Below are 27,024 nucleotides of genomic sequence, written 5' to 3'. Positions count from 1 at the left end.
CGTGGCGGGGTCGAAGGGCACGCGGCGTCGGTGTCATGGCGGCCTCCGTGCTGCGCTCTGCCTGCGGCCCGCTGCGGCTCGGCGTTGCCTGCCTGTGCCGCCGCCGACCGCCCCGAAGCCTGTGGGCGCGAGCCCGGCGGCTCCCGGGGCCCGTGGGGTCCGCGCGGAGCGTGGTCGCGGCCAGCGGAGCGGGCGCCTTGGGCTCCGACCGCTACTGCATGGAGCTGCTGCGGTGAGCGAGCCCGGCTTGCCCAGGCTGGCGGTCGGGGGGCTGCCCGAGGGGGCCCGGGCGGGCGCGGCGGGACTCGGGGCTGGCCCCGGGCGAGCGGACCCCATTGCCTTCCTGCGCTCGGGTTGATGGGGAGCCAAGGGAGCTTTCACGGCGGTCACAGAATTGTGGCAAAACTCCTTCGTCTATCACCTTGACTGAAACTTAATTTTTACCTAAACGTACTGCGTGCACAGCTTCTTAAAAATTTGACAGACGACTCGTGACTTTTAGCCAAGTGAGCTCTTACGTGTCAGGCACTATGCAAAGTACAAGTAATTTACTTATCTTCGTTACAAATTATTGACGCAAAAATGTAGACCTTACCATTGAGGGTTTTGAGGATTAAAGCATTTAGAACAATGCCTGGCACAAAGCAAGGGCACAGTGATACAATATAGGCCATTATTATCATATGTAATGGATGAGAATGGGAAGGTTTTGAGAGATTAGGGAATTTACCTGAGATTCAGTAGAATAGTCTCATCAAGTCAGGGCCTGGTGACAATTTTGTTCACCCTGATAACACCGGAAAGGCTTGGCACATGGCAGCCGCTGTTAATCATGTGTGGAGTCGAGTTAGGTGAATCAGGTCACCAGGTGACCCAGTGGATCAGGGCAGGCTCCTGCCTTGGAATTGGGCCTGACTGCAAAGACCAGTGGCTTAGGCCCTGCTGCCCTTATGCTGCCTTTGATTTAAAACAGTGGTGAAATGCTCAATGTGCCTGGTCTTAACTTCTGAGAAGTGCTAGAATAATTAAGCTACCTTGGATCTGACTAGGCTAATAAGTTCAGTGTTTTTGAATTTCATTTTAGTAAAAGGTTGCATAACACAACAGAATTCCCATGCATTTCAGAATTGTGTTTTTAATCACTTTTAAAAATAAAGTTCCTATCCCACTCTATTTATTACTTATAACTGAAGCAAGATAACAATCATGGAAATCAGAGCAATAAGAATTTGTAAAAGCCAAAACTGCCAAAAAGTTGTATTCATTTTTATATATTTTAAAGTTAATCATTTTTTCATGATAAAAAGACACAAGTTGCCAAAATGTTTACCACCCATATCCACTTGTCCAGTGCAATTTTTGACATTTGTAGTATCCTAACTTCTCTATCCAGAGGTGGATACTCACTCTTCCTAACTTCTTTTTTCTTTTCAAAATTTTGTTTTGTTTGAGAGAGAGAGAGTGAACGAGAGAAAGAGCGTGGGGGGTGAGGAGCAGAGGGAGAGGGAGAAGCAGACCCCTGCTGAGCAGGGAGTCTGATTTGGGGTTCAGTCCCAGGACTCCAGAATCATGACCTGAGCTGAAGGCAGACACTTAAACGACTGAGCCACCCAGGCACCTTCACTCTTCCTAATTTCTTACGTATTATTATGTATAAGTAATAATACAATCACTATATTACATATAATATATATCACTACATTGTATAGTATATACATTACATATATATTACTACATATATGTAGTATATCTATTTCTACATATATAGTGTGTGTGTGTAAATACATACACACACTATATATACACTAGTGTGTGTATATATATGTGTATATTGTGATCATACTCTTCTTCCAGTAATAGTCTATGGTTATCACATGACAGTTTTCTCAAATACATATTTACAAATGGGCAGATACTTAATCTGTCCATATAGGTATTTGAGTGGGATGGACACCTTTGACTCTAGTGATTTATTAAAAAGCTTGGATTTTTCAGGCAGACCTTGTCTGAGTTTATTAATCCTAGGTCCATCATTTGAGAAAGTTACTCACATTAAGATTCAGCTATTTCCTCATTTGTAAATGTCTACTACTTTATAGCTTGGTTTATGAGGGTTAAATGCAATGATGTATATAAAAATGCTGGCATATAACATATGCACAATAGTAGTTTTTAAATAAAAACAAAAACTTGAAAGATTGCAATTTCTAGCTTCTGACTGTCCATTAATCTTCGCAGGATTTGACCTCTGAAATGATCTGGGCAGGGTTGTTATGGGCATGTATGTTATGTAAGGCCTCCAAATACTGAAAAAGATACCAGGCCGGAAGTTCAGGTTAGCCAGCCAGAGCTCTGCTAGGAGGCTAGGTTCTTGGGAATATCTCAAACCTAATTTACGTAGGTTTCTTGGGGGTATCATTTTGAGGAACCCCAAGGCTGCCTCAGGCCTTGGGATTAGTGCTATAAGGAGGTAAGGAGGTGTTGGTGGTGATATTTGAAAGTGTACTACTGTTCTCCATTCTCCTACAGCCTCACTGGCAACCACCTTTTTATGACTTGATGGCACAGGTTCATGGAACTAGAACTAGCACAGCAGTCCTAACACCAGATATGCTTATCTTTCATATGTCTGCCCCTGTCTACCAGGCTGAAGTCTATACCTATCTTCAGTGTCTAGCACAGTGCTGTCGCATAGTGGGCACTGGATAAATGTTACAATGAATGAATGAAAATGAAAGGTTGTTGGCCCTGTTGCTGTATAAAACCATTATAGTATGGAATTTCTCACTATCTGGAATAGTTCTCCAATAATTGGACCTTGTTTGGCTACTTAAGATACCCTTGTCGGCCAATAACCAGTATTTATAACAGTGATCCTGAGTGATGAAGAAATGATTAAATGTTCAGTGTACCTTACTCAGTAGAAAGAAGTTGGTATTCTTTAGAAAAATTTCCAACCAAAAAAAAGAGAGAGTGAAAGAAAAAAAGAAACCTTACAGGGAAATCCTCTGTGTAGAATATCTTATTTCCCAAAGGTTGTTACCATACTAGTATGTCTTCATTTTTCATTTCGCTATAAGAAACCTGAAGAACTTCACATATTCTTTTTAGGAGATATGAAACAGGTTGGTTATCAAGCCTCATTTTTCAAATTAAGAAATAGATGTGGCAGGTATCATTTCTGTGAACTACTTGAATGGAAATTAAGATTGTGGTCTTGATTCCAAGTCACTGTTTTCTCACTGTTTCATATTAACATCCCAGTGTTTTAAACAGTTTTGAAGTTCAGAGACTTTTTATATTAAAATTAAATTTTAAAATATATCTGTTATGTATGTAAAAGTATAAATTATAGAGCTGTTTTGCCCACACTGTCCATTTTGCAGCTGCAGCCACTTACGGTGAGATTTTTTTTAGTAGAGCTATTTTGTGATAGCACTGTTACTTGTCATTATTGCTCCTTTTGTTTATGTGGAAGTTGGAGGAAATTGTGAAGGGTGTGGCTAGAAGAGGTTTAAGTTCTCTGTTAGGCAGTCAACAAAATGTGAACCAGTTGAGGAGCCCCTGGGTAACTCAGTCAGTTGAGTGTCCAACTCCTGATTTCAGCTCAGGTGGTGACCTCAGGGTGGTGAGATCAAGTCCCATGTTGGGCTCTGCACTGAGCATGGCGCCTGTCTGGGATTCTCTCTCTCTCTCCTTCTGCCCCTCCCTCCTGCTCACATTCTTCTTCTCTCTCTCAAAAAAGAAAATTAAATTGAAAAAAAAAGTGAACCATTGAAATGTGGGAGTAGTCTGAATTTCAGTACCTAAACTCCATGGAAGGAGGTTGGACCCCCTTTATTTAGATTACTGTTTTATAGGAAATAGTGTTATAATAAAAGTTCCAAAGTAGGGGTGCCTGGGTGGCTCAGTGGGTTAAGCTGCTGCCATCGGCTCAGGTCATGATCTCAGGGTCCTGGGATCGAGTCCCACATTGGGCTCTCTGCTCAACAGGGGGCCTGCTTCCCTCTCTCTCTCTGCCTGCCTCTCTGCCTACTTGTGATCTCTTTCTGTCAAGTAAATAAATAAAAAATCTTAAAAAAAAAAAAAAGTTCCAAAGTATTATAGTGAAAGTAGCCTTGTTGATAGGCAGTCATCCTATGATGCATATAATAAGGATTATATTATTTTAAACTTTATATCTTAAAGTAATTTCAAATTGATATAGAAATTACAGAGATAGTACACAGAGTTCCAATATACTCTTCATCCAAATTCCCTCATTGTTAACATTCTGATCCATTTGAGAAAAAGATGTAGACATGATGCCCCATTACCTCCCCTTAATATGCTGGTATGTATTTTTTTTTAAAGATTTATTTATTTATTTATTTTAGAGTGAGCAAGCTAGAGAGAGAGTGTGTGTGTCTGAGTGGGGGAGAGGCAGCTGGAGAGGGAGAGAGAGAATCTCAAGCAGCCTTCCTGCCAGGCACAAAGTCCAACATCAGGCTTGATCCTATAACCCCAAGATCATGACCTAGCCCAAAGCAAGAGTTGGTCACTCAACCGACTGAGCCACCCAGGTGCCCCTTGGTGGGTATTTTTTAATACACACAAGGGTCCTCTTCCATGTAACTGTGGAACAACCATCAAAATCAGGACGTTAAAATCAATCCAGTATTACCATTGGATCCACAGACTCCATTCAAATTTTGCTGGTTTTTCGATTATGACTTTCATACATCCAGGATCATATGCTACATTTAGTTGTCAAATCTGTTCGGTCTTCTCCAGCCTTGAACAATTTCTCAGTCTTTCCTTATCTTTCATGAGCTTGACAGTTTTTGAAGAGAACAGGCCAGTTACTATGTAGAATTTTTCCCAGTTGGGTTTATTTAATGTTTCCTTGTGATTTATACATTTCTGGCAGGAATATCACAGAAGCGATGCTGTGTTTTTCTCAGTCACGTTTCAGGAAGTACATAATGTTCAGTATCCTATTTCTGTGGTGCGAACCTTTTATTACTTGGTTGAAAAGATATCTTTTGGGTTTCTCCCCTGTAAATTTAGTTCGTAAGAATGTTAATTAGTAACATGTATTCTGTGAAGAGATACTTCACAGGATATGTCAACATTCTGTTTCTGTCAAACTTTCACCCATTTAATATTTAAAGACATTTATTGATGATTTTTGACGGAATTGTTACTTTGATAGTTATCAAATGCTTATTTAAAAAATTTTCAGCATGTCTTCTAGATTTATCAGGGTTATCAAATAGTACAATTTGGCATTGTACTATTGTCAAGTTTTTCCTTCTCTTCCTAGTCATCCATTCTTTTATATTGGTATGGGCTTATGGCGTTCTGTTACATTCTGTTACTCTCATTGTTTTTGTTTTTGTTTTTTGTTTTTGATGCTCAGATTGTCCCAGACTTAGTCAGTGAGAATTTTGTCCAGCCAGTGTCTTTGTCATTTTGAAAAGTCCCTCCACACTGAATATTTCATTACTTTCTGTCCAAGAAGATGTTTCTGGCTTATCTTGTATTTTCCCTGCTCCAGCCCTGGACTTAGTCCCTCCTCCAATGAGCCCTAGTTTCTTCTAGTGAAGAATGATATTTAGAAACCAAAGATCTCGGTGTTAGGTGTGTTCACTGATACTGGGCGCATGGGGACTATTATTGCTTCTCGGTTCTCTCAGCAGATGCTGCTGGGAAACCTAAGTGTACACCCAGGCATACACACCCACATACTCCATATTACTTTCTGTTTTTATGTCTTATCTGTATTAAAAACTGCGAATTCATACCAATATTTGCTGGTATTACTTTCTTGATTTCTACCTCCGTAGGTCATTTGAATTCTTACTAAAATCAAAGTGATTCTGAAACAATAAAAATTATAAATACTATGTAAATCCTAATAAATTAATGGAGATCATTTCTTTTTAACTGGTCTGGGATTGGGGGCAATTACTTTTTTTGTAATTTTAAAGAAATAATTATAAAATATAAGAAATTTCAGGCCTATTTTGAATTGAAACCTCTTTTTTTTTTCCAGTTAATTCTAGTCAGCATTTTTTGTGTGTACAGTTTAGAAAGTGAAAAGTGACTTATCTTTTTTTGCCTGTTTGTTGTAGGAAACGAGATTATGAAGGCTATTTATGCTCCCTGCTGCTCCCTGCAGGATCCAGAAGCTCTGCTTTTGCACTGAGGGCCTTCAATGTGGAACTGGCTCAGGCTGGTATTAAAATACCTTAAAAAATTATTTGCAAAAATGGTGATACAATGTGTTTAATGCTGAACCATAAAGAAATACAGTTATAACTTATATGTTAGATGTGTATAAGGTCTCTGCTTGTGATTTCTTTGTCCCGCTATTTAGCCTTACCAATTCAATTCCAAACATAAACTAGCTAACAAACTTAATGTTTGTCATGATATCAGGGTTGTAGGATTGAGCCCCTGGGTAGGGCACCTCGCTGAGTGTAGAGCTGCTTAATATTGATTCTCTCTCTCCCTCTTTCTCCACCCCTTCCCCACCTGCATGTGTGTGCTCTCAAGAAAAAAGAGAGAGAGAGAAATTACTTAGTGAGTGAATGAATGAGTTTATTTAAATGTACATATAATAAAATTCTCTTTTTGTGGTGTACAGTTCTATAGGTTTTCAGACATGCATAGAGTCGTGCATTCACCACCATAGTCATGAAAAAAGAACAGTTAACCCCCAAAATTCCCTCATGTGCCCCTTTGTAGTCAACTGCTCCCTCTCCCATAGTCTTTTGCATACCCTTCTGGTTCCATTATAAGAGCTCTGAGCATGCAGAGCATGAGATAAACTACACCTTTTTGAGCAACAATTTCTTTGTTTGTAAAGGGGTATGTTTGTGCGGGTTTGTGGTGAGGACTTGTGATTACATAATCTCTGGGACAGCATCTAGCAAAGGGCTGGCACTCCTGGACATTTGATACATGTTACTTCCTTCCCTGCTTTAATCTAGGAAGCCCCTGGTTCTGTTTCCTAGGTTTATCTCCAGACTTGGAAATAATTTTACCATCACTAATCCAATGAAGATTGTTTTTCTTCTCTTCCACTTATTTTTAAAAATGTTTCTATTATGAAAAGCTTTGAACATATGTAGAATTAGAGAGACTAGTATAATAAACTCCCATAAACCCATCACCCAGCTCCAGCAGTTACTAATTTATGGCCAATCTTGATTTTTCATCTCTATCTGCACCTATCCCATCCTCACTTCTATTATTTTGAAATAAGTCTCAGATAAATTTTTTCTTCTGTAAATATTACCGTATGTATCTCCAGATGATAACTCATTAAAAAGTAACTATAACACCATTGTCATACATTAAAAATATAAGAATTCCTTAATATCATTAAACATCCAGTGTTCAGATTTTTCCTAGTTATCTCTTTCTCTTCAAATCAGGATTCAGATAAACTCCACATACAGCAACTGGTTCCTCTACCAAATTTCTTTTCATCTAAATGTCCCCCCCACGACTCTGTTTTTTTCTTGCAGTTTATTTCTAGAAGAATATTTCCTATTTTGGAATGCAAACCTTGAAAATATTGGAAGTAATTTGCCGGTTTTACTTAGGAAACTCTTAATGACAACAATTCAATTTATATATAGTTTCAAGGAAAAATTAAAACAAATGTATAGAATTAAACTTAGTTTTTGGCTGAATTATATGATTGTGCAGTCACACATACTGATTTTGAGACCGTGAAGCGTGCATTTATTAAGGTATTTGAATGCTGTTCACAGGTTAAGGACTCTGTCTCTGAGAAAACAATTGGATTGATGAGAATGGAGTTTTGGAAAAAAACAGTGGACGACATATACTGTGACAGCCCACCCCAGCAGCCTGTGGCCCTTGAGCTATGGAAGGTAAAAAACAAAAACAAAATGCTACTTTTAATTTTTAAGTGTTATTTGAACATACCTTTTTTTTGAGCATACCTTTTGATGCATACAATTCGTCTAGTGGTGATAGGGAATCTATCCTGAAAATAATCTTAAGCTCATGTAATGTTCAGAGCTCTGCTAGTTTTGACAGAGGAATTTAAAATCATCTGCTAATAATTTGCACAGATCTTTAGTGGATTTCTTTATTAAAGGAGAAAAGAGGAATCTGGTCTCTTTGTTTTATCAATTGTTTTCCACATATTCGCTGTAGAAATTAAACCCCACAAATTTTGAAGCAGTGGCAGGTTAATTGTTCTGTCTGCCCAGCAGTTCCTTTTTCTAGTGCTCCAGGCCATACTGTGGGCTGTCGAAAAACACACACTGATCTTTGGTGAAGGGAGACTTGCCCTCACCATTGTCTCGACCCAAATATAAAACTGCCTTGTTGAGTCAGATAGAGTTGCGTATTCACTGATGAATTTGAAGTATTAGAGAATGGAAACCTTTGGGCTAGAGAATTCTTTGGATAGTTAGACGTATCTAGCTATTAGTTTCACATGGATCCTTCATTCATGAGCAGCTCTGCAGAGTTTGGAAATACGCTACACCATGACTGAAGGAAGGGAATCAGGTGTCTTTTGTCACTGATCTGTGTCCCCACTGTAGTGTCATGAGTGGGGAAAGATAGGTTCTGTGACGGAACCGCTGAACAGACCTGACAGGGGTGCACCTCTTCTCAGGTCTGCGCACCAGCAGAGGCAGGCCCCGTTCCTGGGCCCCTGATTGACTTCACAGAGCCCCAGTAAGGATGGAAAGCCAGGCACCCCCAGCCGGGGACTGAGAAGAAAGAGTGGATGGGAAGCTGTGAGTATTAGATTAGTTGTTTACCTCTGTTCATCTCACTTTAAGAACCTCAGCCTTGGTGCCTCCGTTTAAAGAAAAGTTTCTCGAAAGCCCAGAAAAACGATGATTTTACACGCAAACATCACTGCGGTGGGGGTTCCTGCTAGACTTGCATCAAAGGTCCTGGCCTTTGCCTGAAATTATCATGAAAGACCAGAGCTTCCCTCAACACAAATTTCTTTTTCTTGGTCTCTCTTAAAAAAAAAAAACCAGAAGACGTATCTGAATTTTAGAATGTTTACACGCGTACCAATTTGTCCAGTTTTAACAGCTGCTTAATTTTGGATGATTACTGTTGGCCAGCTTTCTGATATGATCAGTGTTGAGGTTAATGTGAATATTTGAAAGAAGCAGGGAGTGTGCAGAGCAGTTGTCCCCATTCATGTCCTCTCCCCCTCCCCATCTTGCTGGAGCATATGCTTATTGGACCACTGTCCAGTAAAACTTTCCATTGGTTCTTTGGAGAGGGTCAGGTTCTTCTGGAAGATCAGATAGGGAAAGAGTGACAGTGTGTTGTTCAGAGAGCACTTTTCTGCCACAGTGATTCATTGGTGCTTTAAGGGTACAAAATAGTTGCATAGCTGTAATTCCATACTTGTTTCATATGGACTTTATCATTTCTCTGTGTATTAATGTTAGTTGCAGTTTGAATTTATAGCCAAAGTTTTTATTCTATTTGGCTTCTGTTCCCAAAATTGTCGATACTTTATTCAGCAGATTTTCCGCTTCTTATTAAATACCTGTTTTTTACCTTGATCTCTGATTTCCTCCAGAATTAGAGAGAACAATTATATTTTGTGGTCAGGGAACTGCAGCCGGTATGGGTTTAGCCTTGAGTAAACAGGAATCTGACTTTCAGAGGTTAAATATTTCTTGAGTACTTTATGTACCAGGAATGGTGCTTGATGGTGGTGCAAAGATCAGACATGCCTCACTCCACTTAGACACGTAAAAAATAAAGCAGTATTAGGATTCCGTAATGTTTTTGGTTTATGGGTGTTTGGCCATAATACTGCAAAGGTGACGTGTTCTTCTCAGGGTGTCATGTCTGGAGGCACACTTTGTCTGTCTGTCCTTTATTGGCATTGTTAATTTTCCTCACATGGTCAAGGTGTTGCCTGTTTTTCCCAATCTATAATTATAATTCCTCTTACAGAGTAACTGACTTTAAGACGATGCATATATCCTGCTCCTCCTCAGTATCTTCCTAAACTTAGCATTCGTGTATGGTTCTTGTCTGATTCAGTCTTGTGACAATTGCAAAATGATAATTTCCAGACTCTAGCACGCCGTCAACATTACTGATTGGCACTTCACATTCTACCATAAGAAAGAGCCCTCAACCTCCTGTGTTTATTCATTTGTTTATTAATTATTGCTACAAACTCATTAATTCTTATTTTTTCTGTAGTTTATAATTCATTACTATATTTACTTATTTTGGTGTTCAAGCTGGTCCAGATTTGGACAGTAGGACCCCTTTTAGACTGGCTCCTGTGTCCTTTTGATGTGTACCCCATACTTTGGGGGGCACTTTCTATTTCCAGCACAGTAAAATATTCTAGGATCACCTTGAATCTCCTCTGCCCCAACTCTGGAATCACACATTTCTCCAAGAGCCTCGTTTCCTGTGGGAGGGATGGGCCTGGAGACCATGATCTAAGCACTAGATGTGCTTTTTCCTACTGAGTGTCTTTGTTTGCTAAGATAACACTGTGCCCTGTGGATTATTTTCTTTAGACCTTTAGTTATACTTTCCATATTTGGAGAGTAGTTATTTTCACTAAGTAGCATTTTCATCCTATGGAAAAAAGTTTACATGAGATAAAGAAGCATAGAAGTCAAGACACATCATGTAACAGAAGCTCATATTTAATTCATGTTTTGTTTTTGTTTTGAAAGTGCAATTGTTAAATTACTAATAGCATAAGAAAAAAAGTCTAGTGGGAATGTTCTGGATGTATCATCTGTTCTTGGAAATGTTTTGAAATGTTTTCTAGGGACATTTTCTTTTCCCCTGATACTTCTTTAATATGGCTGTTTATCTGGTGATGAGTTATTACAAATGTTTCCTTACCTAGTTTTGTACTTGGTATGTTTATTTTATTCAGGTCTGCTGAAGTCATTTCTAGGACTTTCTAAAAATTTACAACACTGTTGTTTTTTTAGGCTGTCAAAAGACATAATCTGACCAAAAGATGGCTTATGAAAATCATTGATGAAAGAGTAAGTTGAAATTGCTCAAGTCCTAAGTGTTTTCTTCCTTTTTAATCTGTAAGCTAATTCCTCAGGGAGGAAATGTTTTAATATGTGTGTTATATTTTGGAGGAAGGCAACTTTTAGAGGACTGTGCCCTTCTGTCCCATTCTCCCTCACTGCCAGGCAAACAGAAGCACCAGGCAGAGGCATATGTGTGCACAGCCACATGCTACTGTTTTGTGGTTTTTAGTTTTTTTTAATGGAAATGTTCAGACTTAGAGAGAGAAGAGTGTAATATACTTTCATGTATCTGTAACCCAGCTTTAGCTAGGAACACATGTCCACTCTTGTTTCATCTATATTCTACCAACTCCTCTCATTAAACTCTAGGGATTATTGTAAAATCAACCCCAGATAGCATGTTAGTTGATGTGCAAATATATATGTATCTTGAAAAGATTAAAAAAATGCTTTCAGGGGCGCCTGGGTGGCTCAGTGGATTAAGCCTCTGCTTTGGGCTCAGGTCATAATCTCAGGGTCCTGGGATGGAGGCCTGCATCAGGCTCTTTGCTCAGCAGAGAGCCTGCTTCCCCCCTCCCCCTCTGCCTGCCTCTCTGCCTACTTGTGATCTCTCTCTCTGTGTCAAATAAATAAATAAAATCTTTTAAAAAAATGCTTTCAGGAAATGTACCCACAATAAATGATCATACCTTAAAAAATGACAGATAGTTCGTTAATACCATCCAAATTTAAGTAGTCATGTACATACCTTTATGTACACCCAGTATTTGGATCTCTTTCCAGATAGTAGAGGGAATAAGGAAAGTCTGATGATTCCACAGAATGGAGTACTATACTGGATTCTAAGAACTGAGTTCTAGGTCCAATGAAGCATGCAAATTGCTGTCTGTCCTGGGCTAACTTATGTAATCTTTCTGACACATTGTTGGCTCAGTGTCCTCATCAGCCTGATATTTATCATATACTGTTGACATGAAAATATGTTTAGTTTATTTGGATATAACCCATTAATATCCATAGGCTATAGTAATTATAATGTAAGCCAAAATGGGAGATAATTATTCAGCATTTAAAAAAAAAAATTGCTCAGCTGGTCTACAGCATTAATTGGCACTAAAAAGATCTGTTTTTCAGGTGTTTTCTGTTTTGTTTGTTTTTTTTTAAGATTTATTTATTTTAGAGAGAACACATGCACGAATGCGTGGGAGGGGCACGCAGAGGAAAAGCAAGAGAATCTCAAGCAGATTCCCCGCTGAGTGTGGAGCGTGTGTGTGGGGGGAGCCCTCGATTTCATTACCCTAAGATCATGAAATTACGACCTGAGCCAAAACAGAGTCAGAGGCCTTACCGACTAAGCCACCCAAGCACCCAAGGTGTTTTCTGTTTTTATGAGGTAAAGACAGAATTCAAGACAGAGATAACTTTTTGATTTAATGGAAAATAACATTTGGCATTTGTAGGGAGAGATGTTTAAAAGACTGGAATCAGTCTCTCACATTGGTCTTTAGATTCAGTGCAGTCCCTATAAAAATTCCAGATGCCTTTTGGCAGAAATTGACTAGCTCATCCTGAAATCCATATGGAAATGCAAGAAGCCCAGAATCCCTAAAACAGTCTTGAAAAAGAAGAAAGTTAGCTCCAAAGTTAAAAATCAGACTCGGGTAATGGCGTGACATAGACATACAGATCAATGGTATAGAATTGAGAGCCCAGAAATAAACCCATATATTTATAGTTAATTGATTTTTTTTCACAGAGGTGTGAAGACAGTCCAGTGGGGAAAGAATAACCATTTCAATAAATAATGCCAGGACAACTGGATATCCATATGTAAAAGAATGAATTTGGGGGCGCCTGGGTGGCTCAGTGGGTTAAAGCCTCTGCCTTTCGCTCACGTCATGATCTCAGAGTCCTGGGATCGAGCCCCACATCGGGCTCTCTGCTTGGTGGGGAGCCTGCTTCCTCCTCTCTCTCTCTCTGCCTGCCTCTCTCCCTACTTGTGATCTCTATCTGTCAAATAAATAAAATCTTTAAAAAAAAAAAAGAATGAATTTGGATGCCTATTTAACACCATGTACAGAAACTAACACCAAATAGATCAAACATTTACATGCAAGATTTGAAACTGTAAAACACTTAGGAAAAAACATTGGCATAAATCTTTGGGACTTCAGGTTAGGTGGTGATTTCTTCTATACGATACTAAAAGCCTAAGCAATAAAAAAAAAAAAAAGGTCATTTGACTTCAACAAAATTAAAAATTTCAAATAGAAAGTGAAAAGGCAGCCCATGGAATGGGAGGAGGTATTTGCAAGTTATATATTTGATAAGGAACAAGTATGAATATGTGAAGAACTCTTATAACTCAACAACAAAAAGACCAAAAATCCAGTTTAAACTTGGGCAAAGGATCTGAGTAAACATTTCTGCAAGGAAGATCTACAAATGACTAATAAGCAGCTAAAAGATGTCAACATCTTTTCATTAGGGAAATGCAAATCAAAACCAGAATAAATGACGCCTTTACACTCATTAGGATACTGTAATAAAAGAGATGAACAGTAACGAGTGTTGGTGAGGATGTAGAGAAATTAGAGACCTTCATGCATTGCTCATGGGAATGGGAAATGGCGCAACCGCTTTGGAAGAACAGTTTGACGGTTCTTCAGAAAGTTAAACACAGGGGCGCCTGGGTGGCTCAGTGGGTTAAGCCGCTGCCTTCAGCTCAGGTCATGATCTCGGGGTCCTGGGATCGAGTCCCGCATCGGGCTCTCTGCTCGGCAGGGAGCCTGCTTCCCTCTCTCTCTCTCTGCCTGCCTCTCTATCTACTTGTGATCTCTCTCTATCAAATAAATAAATAAATAATCTTTAAAAAAAAAAAAGAAAGTTAAACACAGAGTTACCATTGACCCAGCAGTTCACTCCTGTATTTATACTCAAGGGAAATGAAAACGTGTTCATACAAAAGTTGCACGTGAATGTTCATAGCATTATTCGTAACAGTCCAAAAGTGGGAAAAAGTCTGTCAATGAATGAATAAAAACAATGTTTTTATCCATACAGTGGAATATTATTAATAATTTATTCAGTTAAAAAGAATCAGGTACCGATACATGCTCCAACACAGATGAACCTTAAATCTACTAACTGAAAGAAGCCAGATACAAAAAACTATGTATCACATGCCTGCATTTTTTAAGGATTTTATTTATTTATTTGAGAGAGAGCGAGAAAGACAGTGTGTATGTATAAGCAGGAGGGACAGGCAGAGGGAGAAGCAGACTCCCCACATAGTGGGGAGCCTCGTACGGGGCTCCATCCCAGAAACCGGAGATCATGACCTGAGCTGAAGGAGACGCTTAACCAACTGAGCCACCCAGGTGCCCCATGTATCATTGCATTTTTTAAAAAAAGATTTTATTTTTTATCTGACAGAGATCACAATTAGGCAGAAAGGCAGGCAGAGAGAGGGGGGAGCAGGCTCCCTGCTGAGCCCGATGCAGGGTTCGATCCCAGGACTCTGGGATCACGACCTGAGCCGAAGGCAGAGGCTTTAACCCACTGAGCCACAGGTGCCCAGATCACTGCATTTTTATTAAATGTCCAGAACAAACAAATCCATGGAGACAGAAAGTAGATGAGTGGTTTGCTAGGGGATGAGGGAAGGGGGAAATGGGAAGTAACTGCTTAATGGATACAGGGTTTCTTTTTGAGGTAGGGAAAACATTCTGGGATTAGATCTCTGTGATAGTTGCACAACTTTGTGAAGGTACTAAAAACCACTGAATTGTACATTTGAAAAGGGTTTATTTTATGGTATGTGAATTAAGTCTCAACTTTTAAAAAATGTAAAAGATTGGACCAGACATAATTTTTTCCCCCTGGGATAATTGCTGGTGCCATTTTCTTCTAAAAATGAACAAACAAACAACAATAAAAAACAGGAGGGGAGGGTATATTTCCTTAGCAATAGAGTCTTTGTAAGTATAATATTATAAAAGTAGCCAGATGTTCTTGCTCTGAGATTTACATTTTTCTGTTTCTGGAATATAGTGTGATCAGGTAACATAATCACCCCTGTTACTTTATTGAACATGGTTTCTTTGGGGTGGAATCTGGTAATGATCTCCTTTCCTTTTCTAGGCATCTTTTTTATTTATAATATTGACTTAGCAGTTAAAATGTATGGGTTTGAATCCTAACCCCACCATTTACTAGCTATGTGACCTCGGGCATATTGCATAATATATTTGTGACTCAGTTTCTTTATCTGCAACATGGAAAAAGCATTAATCCCATATCTTTTGGGAGGAGGTTTTTAGGTTTAAGAAGATAATGTCTAAAGTGCTTAATGAGAACTCAGTTAAGTTTGTTTCTCAGTATTCCTTGGGCTTTCAAAGGAATTAAAAATTAAGCTAACCACGTGGCTGTGGTGATTGGTGCATTGACATTATTCCCAAGGTATTATTTTGAGGGGTGATTTGTAGGTATTGAATGTGTAGGACTGTAATATTTTAATTTTATTTTAATCTTATTGTGTACTAAATAATACACGATTTTGAAAGTTCTTTTTTAGTTCTTTAAGGCAAAAAAATGGTACCTTTTCTTTATAAAATATTGACAATTTGGGGGCACCTGAGTGACTCAGTTGGTTAAGCGTCTGCCTTCAACTCAGGTCACGATCCCAAGGTCCTGGGATTGAGCCCATATCAGACTGTCTGCTCAGCAGAGAGCCTGCTTCTCCCTCTCCTTCTGCCTGCCACTCTGCCTACTTATTATACTCTCTCTCTCTGTCAAATAAATAAATAAAATCTTAAAAAAATTTTTTTTTCTAAAAAAAATACATTGACAATTCATCAAACTTTATTTCCATTTTGTTTGACTATAGGAAAAAAATTTGGATGACAAAGCATATCGTAATATCCAGGAATTGGAAAATTACGCTGAAAACACACAGAGCGCTCTTCTTTACTTAACACTAGAAATATTGGGTGAGTCTTTTTTCTATTTTTATATTCTCTTTTTCAAAGAAAATACCCTTCAGACTTGACTTTTTCATAATTTGACAGTCTGGTCAGTGTAACACCAAAGTTTTTCTTTGTACCACCGATAAATGAACAGTTTTTTCTTTTTTCTTTTATTCCCCTAAGAGGGGGAATATGTAGCTTTCTTTGGAGTACAGACTAATCAAAATACTCAGGATCTCATGAAAGTACTTTAGCTACCTCATGGGAATGCTGTGATTAATACTCTGGTAATTGCAGATGATTTTCCTTTTTTAAGCGTCCCCTACAATTTGAAAGGCCTGGGGCCTGACTCTTCCTTCCCTATGAATAATACTTCCCCACGTTAAAAAAAAAAAAAAAGTAGAAAATATAAAACTACATCTCTCAAAGTTTTTAGGAGATTTTTCTTTTTTCTTTCCTCTTAAAAATAAATAAAACGAATTTAGGTACTTCTCATCTGACTTTAAGTTGGTGAAGTCTTCTTGTAATGAGGAAATTATTTCGACCAAAGACAGTAGCCTCTCTTTTGAAGAAGGTCGTATATCTTTCTGTCACCCTAAAGGAATAACACAAGTCCCTATTGAGATTCCCAGGCCTCTTCGGCCTGTACACCCGGGGACATGTTTGCCAACACAATGAAAGGAGGGAGCAAAGAGCAGAATGTTTGTCAAGCGTATACTTAAAATGAGGTCATATGGAAATGGCATTGAAAAGAAGAAATGGAAGACTTGTAATGTTTTTCCAAGACAGCTGATTAAAATTCCAAATGTGTTCTCGGTGTGCTGTAGTCCAACGAAGACTCTTTTATTTAAAAGTTGAGATTCGGAAACCTGTTCAGTGGTAAACAGTCAGCTTGTTCTCATGCCCAGTTTTGCTCAAATAAGTACTGTTTTTCAGATATAAAACATAGGATCAACACCTGCTTTTCCATATGTAGGTGGTTTCTCCAAGCTGCTTCTATTGAGTTGTTGTGCATTTAAGGAGTAAAGAGCAGCCCTGTCGCTTTATTTCTGAACTTGTAGGTGTAAAGGACCTTCATGCAGACCATGCCGCGAGTCACATTGGAAAAGCCCAGGGCATTGTGACTTGCTTGAGAGCAACGCCCTATCATGGAAGCAGAAGAAGGGTGTTCCTTCCCATGGATATTTGTATGCTGGTAAGACCGTTACTTGTTTCCTCTCATGATTTACCTCGGGAACTTGGGGAGGGCCATGGTCTCTTGGTTCTTTGCTTCATCTATTCAAGTAACCGCTTTGAAATGAATGCTGATTGCTTTTTGGCTCTGTGTTAGCAAGTCAGAATTTTATCAATCAGGCAGTTTGGTCCATGATGGATCCATGTGTTTGTTTTCTTGCTTGTATAATTTTGTTCTACCTGCAACAGTGGTGAACTAACATCTTGTTGCATATTCTTCTAGGAGTGTGTGTGTGTATGTGTGTCTGTATACACACACATGTGCATATACATATATTTTCAAAACAGAATAGGCATTATTCTGAACACTCTCTATCACCTGTTTTTCTTTTCTTTTCTTTTTTTTTTAAAGATTTTATTTATTTATTTGAGAGAGAGTGGGAGAGAGAGCATAAGAGGGGAGAAGGTTAGAGGGAGAAGCAGACTTCCCATGGAGCTGGGAGCCCGATGTGGGACTCGATCCTGGGACTCTGGGATCATGACCTGAGCCGAAGGCAGTTGCTTAACCAACTGAGCCACCCAGGCTCCCCACCTGTTTTTCTTAAACTAAGTTAAAGTGTGCCTTTAGATTCCTAATGTGATATGTGCTTTCCCACCCAGCATGGTGTTTCCCAAGAGGATTTTCTACGGAAGAACCAAGATAAAAATGTGAGAGATGTGATATTTGACATTGCCAGTCAGGCACACTTGCACCTGAAGCACGTAAGTAGTCTCTCGGCCAAACCATGGAGGAGATGACCATGTCTAGACGTGGCCGTTCTTACGGACTGGTTATTGTCCCCAGCCTTTATTCCCTTTCTCACTGAAATCCCAGTAGATTTATCTCAGGGCCTGTTGTGAACTCACTCTTGCTTTTTACCGTCCCCTTTTCTCCCTCTCAGCGGCTGAACCCATCCTTCCTTGCTGAGCTCCTGTCTGCTCTGTGTGCCCTCCAGCTCTCGCTCTCAGGGGGCAGGGTGTGTCTCTGCCTTGCCAGGGCCGATGGCTCCTTTCCCAGGAGCTCATGTCCTCAGCGTCCGCAGCTGGCCTGATAATTCGCCCCTTTCTGGGCAGCCTGTGGACCCTTCCATGGCTCATTTTCCTCTCCCAGTGAAACTTTTGTGAGTAAGTGGTTCACGTTCATGGTTCCCTCAAGGCCAGCATCACCGTGGCACTGTTCACCGTGCCATCATTCACTTCCCTCCCGCCCACTCCAGTAGTAAGCCCTACTAAATAATCCTATTGCCACATTTAACGGGCACTGGAAGTCCTCATTCATGTTAACTTTTTCTGCTTTTGGCACCACACACATTATTTTCTCCTTGAAACTTTCTGTTACCTTTTCCCCTTGGTTCTCTGACTTGGTTCCTAAACTGGTTCCTGATTCTCCTGCATACTACTTTTGGTGTTTCCTAAAGGTTCGTGCTTCATGTTTTCTCACATGGTGATTTGTCTTTTGTTGACTCTCCTGCCCCTCCTTTTTTTTTTTTTAAGATTTTATCTTTAAGGGGCGCCTGGGTGGCTCAGGGGGTTAAGCCTCTGCCTTCGGCTTAGGTCATGATCCCAGGGTCCTGGGATCGAGCCCCACATCAGGCTCTCTGCTCAGCAGGGAGCCTGCTTCCTCCTCTCTCTGCCTACCTCTCTGCCTGCTTGTGATCTCTCTCCCTGTCAAATAAATAAATAAAATCTTAAAAAAAAAAAAAAAGATTTTATCTTTAAGTTATCTCTGCACCCAATGTGGGGATTGAATTCACAACCCCGAGATCGAGACTCGCACGTTCCACTGACTGAGCCAGCCAGCAGCCTCCTGCCTTCTTCACACTATGTTCTTCATTCCAGCAATGCTATTCCTTTCTGATTCTCCTGAAACTGTTCCTTTATTTTAGTGGCTCCTGAAAACTTGGTTGAAATTTCTATTTCCTTGATTCTCATGATGCTATTTCTTCCTGGTTCTTCCTGTGAACCACCTTCCACCTCTGCGCTTTTTTTTTTTTTTTTGAGCTTCAGTAGATCCTAAACACTTGTCATTTACCTGCAAATCTCAGGGCCTTTGTTCTTGTTGTTTATCTGCCTGGAAGATGCTCTCCACCCTTCAACTCTTCACCTCCAACCCATAGTCAGTATTAAATATGATCTTATCAGAAAGATCTTTCCTGTCCACCATATCTAAAATAACATCCTCCCATTCCATCACCATCAGTCCCTTTACCTGGCTTAGCACTTTTCACTGCCTGACATACTAAAAGTTTCTTTAATGCCTTCCCACCTCATAGAATGTAAGTGACTTTGTTTAGTTCTAAGCTTATTGCTTCATCTAAAGTGCCTGGTACATTATAGGCACTCAGTAAATATTTGTGAAGTAGTGAATAGGTAATCAGCTTTCTGAAGGCAAATAGTCCATCTTAATCTTTTTTTTTTCCCCATTTTATTTATTTTTTTCAGCATAACAGTATTCATTGTTTTTGCACAACACCCAGTGCTCCATGCAAAACGTGCCCTCCCTATTACCCACCACCTGTTCCCCCAACCTCCCACCCCTGACCCTTCAAAACCCTCAGGTTGTTTTTCAGAGTCCATAGTCCATCTTAATCTTTTTTAAAAAAATTTCCTGAAGTACAATTATCTGCCATGACAGAGATATAAATAAAACACATGGAACTTTAGATGAGAAATTACTTAAAATTAACAGAGTTTTAGGTGAGATCTGAGAACACAACAGAATCATAAAAGCAGGAAAGCCCTGTGTTGGAACCTGAATAGTCCCAGTTGATGGACACTTAAGGCACCTGAAAAATACAGATTCCCAGGCCGCACACCCTGGAGATACATTAAATCTGGGATGGGTCCAGGAATTAAAATTTCCAAATGATTTTAAACAGCCACGTTTGAACACAACTAGTTTGCAGGTTATGTGAACTAGGACCCTGGAAGACAGGTTTGGAAGGTAGACTGAAAAAAGAGTATGGAGTTTGGGAGGCTTTTGATAGGCACTGGAGGATGGGAGATGAGAGTGCAGACTCTGGAATGGGAACTTTCAGTCCTAGCCCTGCAATTTACTAATCATATGATCTTAACCCCTGTGCCTCAGTTTCCTCCTCTGGGAAAGAAGGTCATATTAGTACCTAACTCAAATGGCTGTGATTTGGATAAATGGGGTTAGCAGGTATAAAGACTTTATAACTGTGCCTGGCATATCATAAGTGACATGTTTCCTCATTGTCACCATCAAGTAGAGCAGGGACAGTAGTGCTGGACATGAGAGAACCTGGCCAGCAGTGTTCGAGACAATCTGGGGAGTGGGAGATCAGTTAGGAGGCTTATTGAGGACGGAGAGAAAGAGGATCTGACTTAGAGATGGTCGATGTGTATACCGATTTATACACACACAACAGAGGTGGAATCAACTAGACTCAATGACAGGCTGGGTTGTGGCAGGATCGGGGAGAGGGAAGGCTGCAGAATTCAAGTTTAGCTGGTGATGGTGCCATTCAGAGACTACCGTGAAAGCGGTGGCATGCCGGTGCTGATTAGTAGCCTCTGGACCACCTGCTGGTCATCACTGAATTTAAGGGGATTCAAGAATATTCAGGGAGAGAGGTTATTGAAGACTGCTGGATTGTGACTTTGGAGGGAGGCCAGAGCTAGAAATAGAGATTTGGGGGTCATCCATATAGAAAGCCTACGGTTAAAGCTTTAAGTGTGGATGGTATTGTCCCAGGAGAATGTACATCTAGATATGAGGACCGGGGCAGACCCTGAGGCCCACCTCTGCCTCTGAGGTCAAAGGAGTAAGGCCACTTATTTGGAAGGAGAAGGAACTAGTGATCAAAGAAGTAGGTGCACTAAGAATCAATCTCTTGGAAACCGAGGGAGGAGAAAATTCTAAGAAAGGGGAGTATTAAAATTTTGTGTGCCATAGAGAGGTTGAAAAGATGGGTATGGTGATTTAAGTAAATTGTGAATGATTTTGAAAAGAGCCATTTTAATAGACAGGTGAGGGTAAAACCAGAATGTGGGGGTAAAGACATCAGGGAGTAGAGGCGATGTCTGACAATATAAACGAAGACCTGTAGACAGGAGTGGGCTTGGTGAGCGCAGGATGATGGGCATCAGCGTGAGTGGGTCAAGACTTCGTAGTCAGGGGTACTGGTGAGCCAGGTGGGATAGGTGAGGTTGGAGCCAAGTGTGGAGGCCTCGGAACTCCAAAGTGAAGACATAAGACTTGGTATATCAGAGAGTTAAGATAAAGAATGTAAAAATAAAACAGTGACTAAGGAAGTTCATTTGGCAAGCTGTATGAACGGATGAGAGGTTGAGAATGCAGTTAGGAGGTCACTTAGGAGGCTCTTAAATTCCTGTAACCGGGAGATGCCCACGATCTAAGCTAGGGCCGTGCCGGGTCTCCTGAATGCAAGTACTTCTCCCCCCACCCCTCGCTAGAGAGCTAGGGGGCCAAAGTGGTAAGATGTTATAAGGCAGCTGGAAAAGGCCAAAGCCAATCCTCAAGGAAGAATGGGATTCTTATTAAAGTACTTTTTCCCGAGTCCCTTAGGCTTAAGAAATTAATTTTAATCGGCAAGAGAGCTATTTTCTTGCCTTTGAAAAAAGGCCGTAGCCATGTTGTTAAACTTCTAGTGTTGCTTTGTGATCACTTTCAGAGGCAGAGTGTTTATTTCCAGAAATATCTACATTTGAAGCCAGTTTCCTTTTGTCCTCCTTTGTAGGCTAGGTCCTTCCACAAAAGTGTTCCTGTGAAAGCATTTCCTGCTTTTCTTCAGACGGTAAGTAGATTAACAGAGAAGGCTGTTTAATCAGTGAAACAGATGTGTATGATCTCTTTTTCTATTTTGTAAGGTTCCCAATGCGGTTCTTTAGCATGGGATCTTTGTTTTGCTTCCCTCCCTTCTGGTGGGTTTTGTTCATTACATTCTGCTTTTGGTGACAGCTATGCCTGTGATTCTAGGGCATGTGAGGGGAGTCACCAGACTGCATAGGTCTATAAGGGGTGTGTGTGTGTACACCATTAGCCAGACTTTCCTTTGGGTCAAATCCTAGTTTGTGAATGTCCAGTGGAGCTCTGATTTTGAGGTCAGATTTCATCTGTATTTTTTTATTTTATTTATTTATTTAATTGTCAGAGAGAGAGAGAGGGAGAGAGCATGAACAGGGGGAACAGGAGGCAGAGGGAGAAGCAGGTTCCCCACTGATCAAGGAGCCTGATGTGGGACTCAATCCCAGGATCCTGTGCTCATGACCTGAGCTGAAGGCAGACAGTTAACCAACTGAGCCATCCAGGTGTCCCTCATCTGTATTTTAATGGAATTTTCTTCTAATTATAAAAACTACATTCTCTGAACAGAGATTTGGACAATATTAAAAAAAACGAGGAGAGAACACTCCCCTGTAATGCCGAGACACAGACATAACCACTGCTTATTCGGTTCTTTGCTTTTTTTAAATGAATTTTTGTTTATAGTTGAAATCACACTTTATATGTCATTGTCCTACTTATCAAGCATCTAGCCACACTGTTAAAAATATTTATAAATACACTATTTAATGGCTATATAATTTTCTATCATGTGCTGGTACCTCAAGTTCATTAACTATTCCTTATAATTAGATATTATAAACTATTAAAATGAACATAGAATTCTTAGAGATGGAAGGTTTATCACAAAATATTAACTATTGGTCACTTAATGTTACAGAACGTTTTGAATAACTTGAGCTCTTTTTTCCAAAAAAAAAGAGAAAACATGTGAAAGTACACTAAAATATCTTCAGTTTTTTCTTTCATTCCCTTTAAAAATTTTTAATATTTGATATCTACAAATGAATGTGGTCTATCTACGTATGTGTGCACATTATAAAGCGTAACGCCACCAACACCCATGAGCTCGCCACTCAATCCAGGAGTGAGAGCGTCACCATCAAACCTCAGTTGTATTCTTTCCCCCATCTCGTCCCCCTGCCTCTGCCTGCCTCCTCCAAACAGCTCTCTGAATTTTGAATTTATTTTTCTGTTGCTTTTATTCCAAAAGGGCTCTTCCCCGTTTTATATATTCCTAACCAACATATTGTTTAGTTTTTTGGTTTTGAGCTTTATAAAAAAAAGACCTGTTTCTGTCTAGGTCACACATTTCACTGTGGTATATTTCATCATGTGAATAGTGCTTTTTTTTTTTTTTGTCAAAGACCTGGATTGTTTACAGGTTTTTTGCAACTATGACACACAGCAGCTGTGTGCATTCGTACACATGTCTCCTGTTGTACATATCTATAAGTTTAGAGTTTAAAACATAGATGCTAAATTTGTACGTACACCTGTCTGTCTGTGTGTAGGAAAAGAGTCTGGGAGAAAATACAATCCCTTTTGTTGTCTTCTGGCTCATCGTTTATTCTCGGGAATCCCCAGAGGGGCTTCTGTGGGATCACCCAGCTTGTCCTGCAGACACTAGGGGGAGCTGTGTACATGGACTGAGAAGGCAGTTGTCTCAGGATTGTGCAGTGCAAAACCAAGTGGTTTCTCTGTTCAATCAAGTTATTGCAATAAACTTAAAATGTACAGATTAATAAAAATAACTGAAAACCATAAAATAAAGAGGATGGCCCATTGCTGCTGTTTTCCATCCTGTTTCCCACCCCCACGAAAGCTTAATGAAGTTTTGTGTGATGGGGGAAGCATGGGGTGACATTTATAGGGAACCTGTGGTTGTTCTCCCAGGTTGCAGATTGTTTTCTAACAAGAACATGGAGACCCATTCAACTTTTCCACAAAATAATTTTTTTTTAAGATTTTTATTTATTTGACAGATCACAAGTAGGCATAGCAGCAGGCAGAGAGAGAGAGGAGGAAGCAGGCTCCCTGCTGAGCAGAGAGCCCGACGCGGGGCTCGATCCCAGGACCCCGAGATCATGACCTGAGCCGAAGGCAGAGGCTTTAACCCACTGAGCCACTCAGGCGCCCCCAAAATAATTTTTTTAACAAACAACTTAAGCTTGTCCTCGTGGCACAATGCATTTGCGCAGGCAGGGAGGGGGCGGTGGTGGTGGCGTTCAGTGTCCTTGATTAAAACACCCCTTCTGTTTTCTACAGAATCTAGTAATAACACCTGACAAACTATAGTTTCTGTAATATTTTACATGTGTAAAACATAAATTATAATAAATTTGCATTCTATAAGTTATGACCAGAATTGACTTGTTATTTCTAGTACTAGCTCTTTGGTCCTGTTTTACTGGTCTAATAGAAATTTCTTAGATGTCTTTATTTTCTCTCTCCCTTAAAAATTTCTCATTTAAATTCTTAGTACATGGAAGACCATCTCAGGGAAACTAAAATAGCCTTAATACTTAGTCCTTTTCTTTAGTTTCTTTAAAAACCTTAATTAGGGGCGCCTGGGTGGCTCAGTGGGTTAAGCCGCTGCCTTCGGCTCAGGTCATGATCTCAGGGTCCTGGGATTGAGTCCTGCATCGGGCTCTCTGCTCAGCAGCGAGCCTGCTTCCCTCTCTCTCTGCCTGCCTCTCTGTCTACTTGTGATCTCTCTCTGTCAAATAAATAAATAAAATCTTTAAAAAAAAATAAATAAAAATAAAAACCTTAATTATTCTGTGACCTCATGACTGTTACTCTCCTTTTCCAGGTTGCCCTGGAGGACTACTTAAAGAAAATTCAGCGGGTGGATTTTGACATATTCCACCCATCTTTACAGCAGAAGAATACGTTACTTCCGTTATCATTGTATATTCAGTCATGGAGAAACAGATATTAAAATAATTTTATGGCACTGCTCTTTAGTTTTATTAGTTTTACAGAAGTATACTGGTTAGGGTCCTTGTTTACAAACCACAGGAGCTGACTTTACTTGACGAGAAAGCGGATTTTTAGGCTGAGTGTACGTGGCTCACAGACCGATGAGACGTTGCTGGGGGGGCGAGGGCACCTCAATCCTGCTCAGATCCTGCCAGGGGCACCGCTTCTGTCCCCCCAGCCCAGACCCATTGTGTTGCACGCTCTCTGTCAAGTCCGAGCCCCAGAGGGCCTGTGGTTTTAACCGCACTGAGCCTGCAGGCTGCCCTTCAGCCACCAGGGGGCAGGAAGCGGGCCCGCCTCCTGCCTTCCTCCCCCTTGGAGGCTGGCAGGGAGCTCAGGTGACCACCTTCTGTCTGGGGAGCAGCCACACTCAGCGGGCTAGTCCAGCGAGGAAATACCTTTACTTTGGGGTCACGGAAGTGAATATTGAGGAATGTCAGTCACTATGTTAACGGCTTCATATCCCAAACATTTCATCTTTACAACTCTGCAAATTTATCCGTGATGAGAAAATAACTTCCTTAAGGTAAGTAAGCTAGATGGCTGTCCAGAGCTAGAACCTTAATTTGACTTTAGGTCTGGCTGACTTGAAAGCTTTTGTTTTGTTAATCCTGCTGCTTTACTGTCTGTCCTTTGGTATTATCATGATCGTGAGGGAAACGGTATTAACAAAATCTGTACTGATGTAAAGTACATTACCGAAATTTTATTGAGCATTCACAAAGGGGATACAATGTGGTGCCTGGGTGGCTCAGTCGGTTAAGTGTCTACCTTCAGCTCAGGTCGTGATCTCAGGGTCCTGGGATTGAGTCCCGGGTGGGGCTCCCTGCTCAGTCGGCTTCTCCCTCTCCCTCTGCCCCTCCCACACTCATGCTCACTCTCTCTCTCCCCATCTCAATTAAATAACATCTTTTTAAAAATGGGGGAATATGACATTTTAAAAAACTAGTTATACTAGTTGAGCTTCCCAGTGATAAGCTCTGGCTATATACTTTCATCAGTGTTCTCATTTGATATTTAAAAAGAAATAAGGATTTTTTTTTTTTTGGTAATTAAAAATTGCCAATCATCAAGTACATAATAACTGCAAAAAACCACAACTATGTGCACTGCTGGTAGTTGGCAGAACTGCCCTCTGAGTCTCTGACTCCCAAGACCAGGATTATGGCTGTTTCCTTTTCCTGCCCTGTCAGTGGTCCTGTCTGCTGCCCACTCATGCCTCTGGTGTTCTGTCGCCCCATCTTCTCTCTCCTAAACCTTTGGTTCGAGTTAGTGCTCACTTGAATGGTGCATTCGTGATAGCTTAAAATACTACATTTTTGCAAATGAAACTCAAACTGGGAGCTGCTTGAGGGCAAAACTGTGCATGCATCTTGGGGTCCCACAGCACCTAGAATGGCTTCTGACTTAGAGCAAGTAGAGAAATGAGAGATTAATAAACGTGGACCTGTGCGAATGTGCAGTGTGCTTGGATATGTTCATACATTCTTAATTGATAACGGATGCTGAAGGAATATCCTCTTGTTTAATTCTGTGGCTTTAGAGAACCTTTTAGCTTATCTAAAAGAGGCAAGTACAAGGAAATGGGACCCATTTCCTCTTGGGATTCTGAGTTGAGTTCATTAGAGACATTCTTTGTTAGTAAGCATTGTCTGTTCGCCTTCCCAGGTTAAATCTGGCAGCAATCAGCTACTGAGCATCTGGATTCCTGTCCAAGGGTCTTAAAAAGCAGGGTTTAAACATGAAGTGGATTACTGGATTCTTTACGGGCTCAGAAGCTAATTTACTATTTTTTTTTGAAGATTTTATTTACTTTTTTGACAGAGAGAGATCACAAATAGGCAGAAAGGCAGGCAGAGAAAGAGAGACAGAAGCCAGTTCCCTGCTGAGCAGAGAGCCCGACGCGGGGCTCGATCCCAGGACCCTGAGATCATGACCTGAGCTGAAGGCAGAGGCTTTTAACCCACTGAGCCACCCAATTTACTATTAAGTAAATAAT

General features: G+C 40.4%; 1 protein-coding gene across 6 annotated transcripts; it reads left to right on the top strand.

Annotated features, from left to right (window-relative positions):
* The first annotated feature begins 28 nt into the window (after positions 1–28).
* NDUFAF6 (NADH:ubiquinone oxidoreductase complex assembly factor 6) lies at positions 29–24,999 on the top strand. Of its 6 annotated transcripts, XM_046024163.1 has the most exons (10): positions 29–232; positions 4,910–4,987; positions 6,117–6,216; positions 7,767–7,889; positions 10,980–11,036; positions 15,919–16,021; positions 17,059–17,192; positions 17,831–17,932; positions 21,934–21,990; positions 24,856–24,999. In XM_046024163.1, exons 1-10 carry the CDS (start codon positions 36–38, stop codon positions 24,982–24,984), a joined length of 1,080 nt encoding a protein of 359 aa, XP_045880119.1. In that variant the 5' UTR covers positions 29–35; the 3' UTR covers positions 24,985–24,999. The 6 variants fall into 6 exon arrangements, with proteins under 6 accessions (XP_045880119.1, XP_045880128.1, XP_045880135.1 ...); XM_046024172.1 differs by lacking the exon at positions 4,910–4,987; XM_046024179.1 differs by lacking the exon at positions 4,910–4,987 and having other exon boundaries at positions 96–232; positions 6,117–6,220.
* Positions 25,000–27,024: the final 2,025 nt, after the last annotated feature.

Source organism: Meles meles, chromosome 1 (assembly GCF_922984935.1).
Source record: "Meles meles chromosome 1, mMelMel3.1 paternal haplotype, whole genome shotgun sequence".
Classification (NCBI taxonomy): Eukaryota; Metazoa; Chordata; class Mammalia; order Carnivora; family Mustelidae; genus Meles; species Meles meles.
Note: the sequence above shows the minus strand (reverse complement) of the source record. Positions and strands in the feature narration are given on the sequence as shown.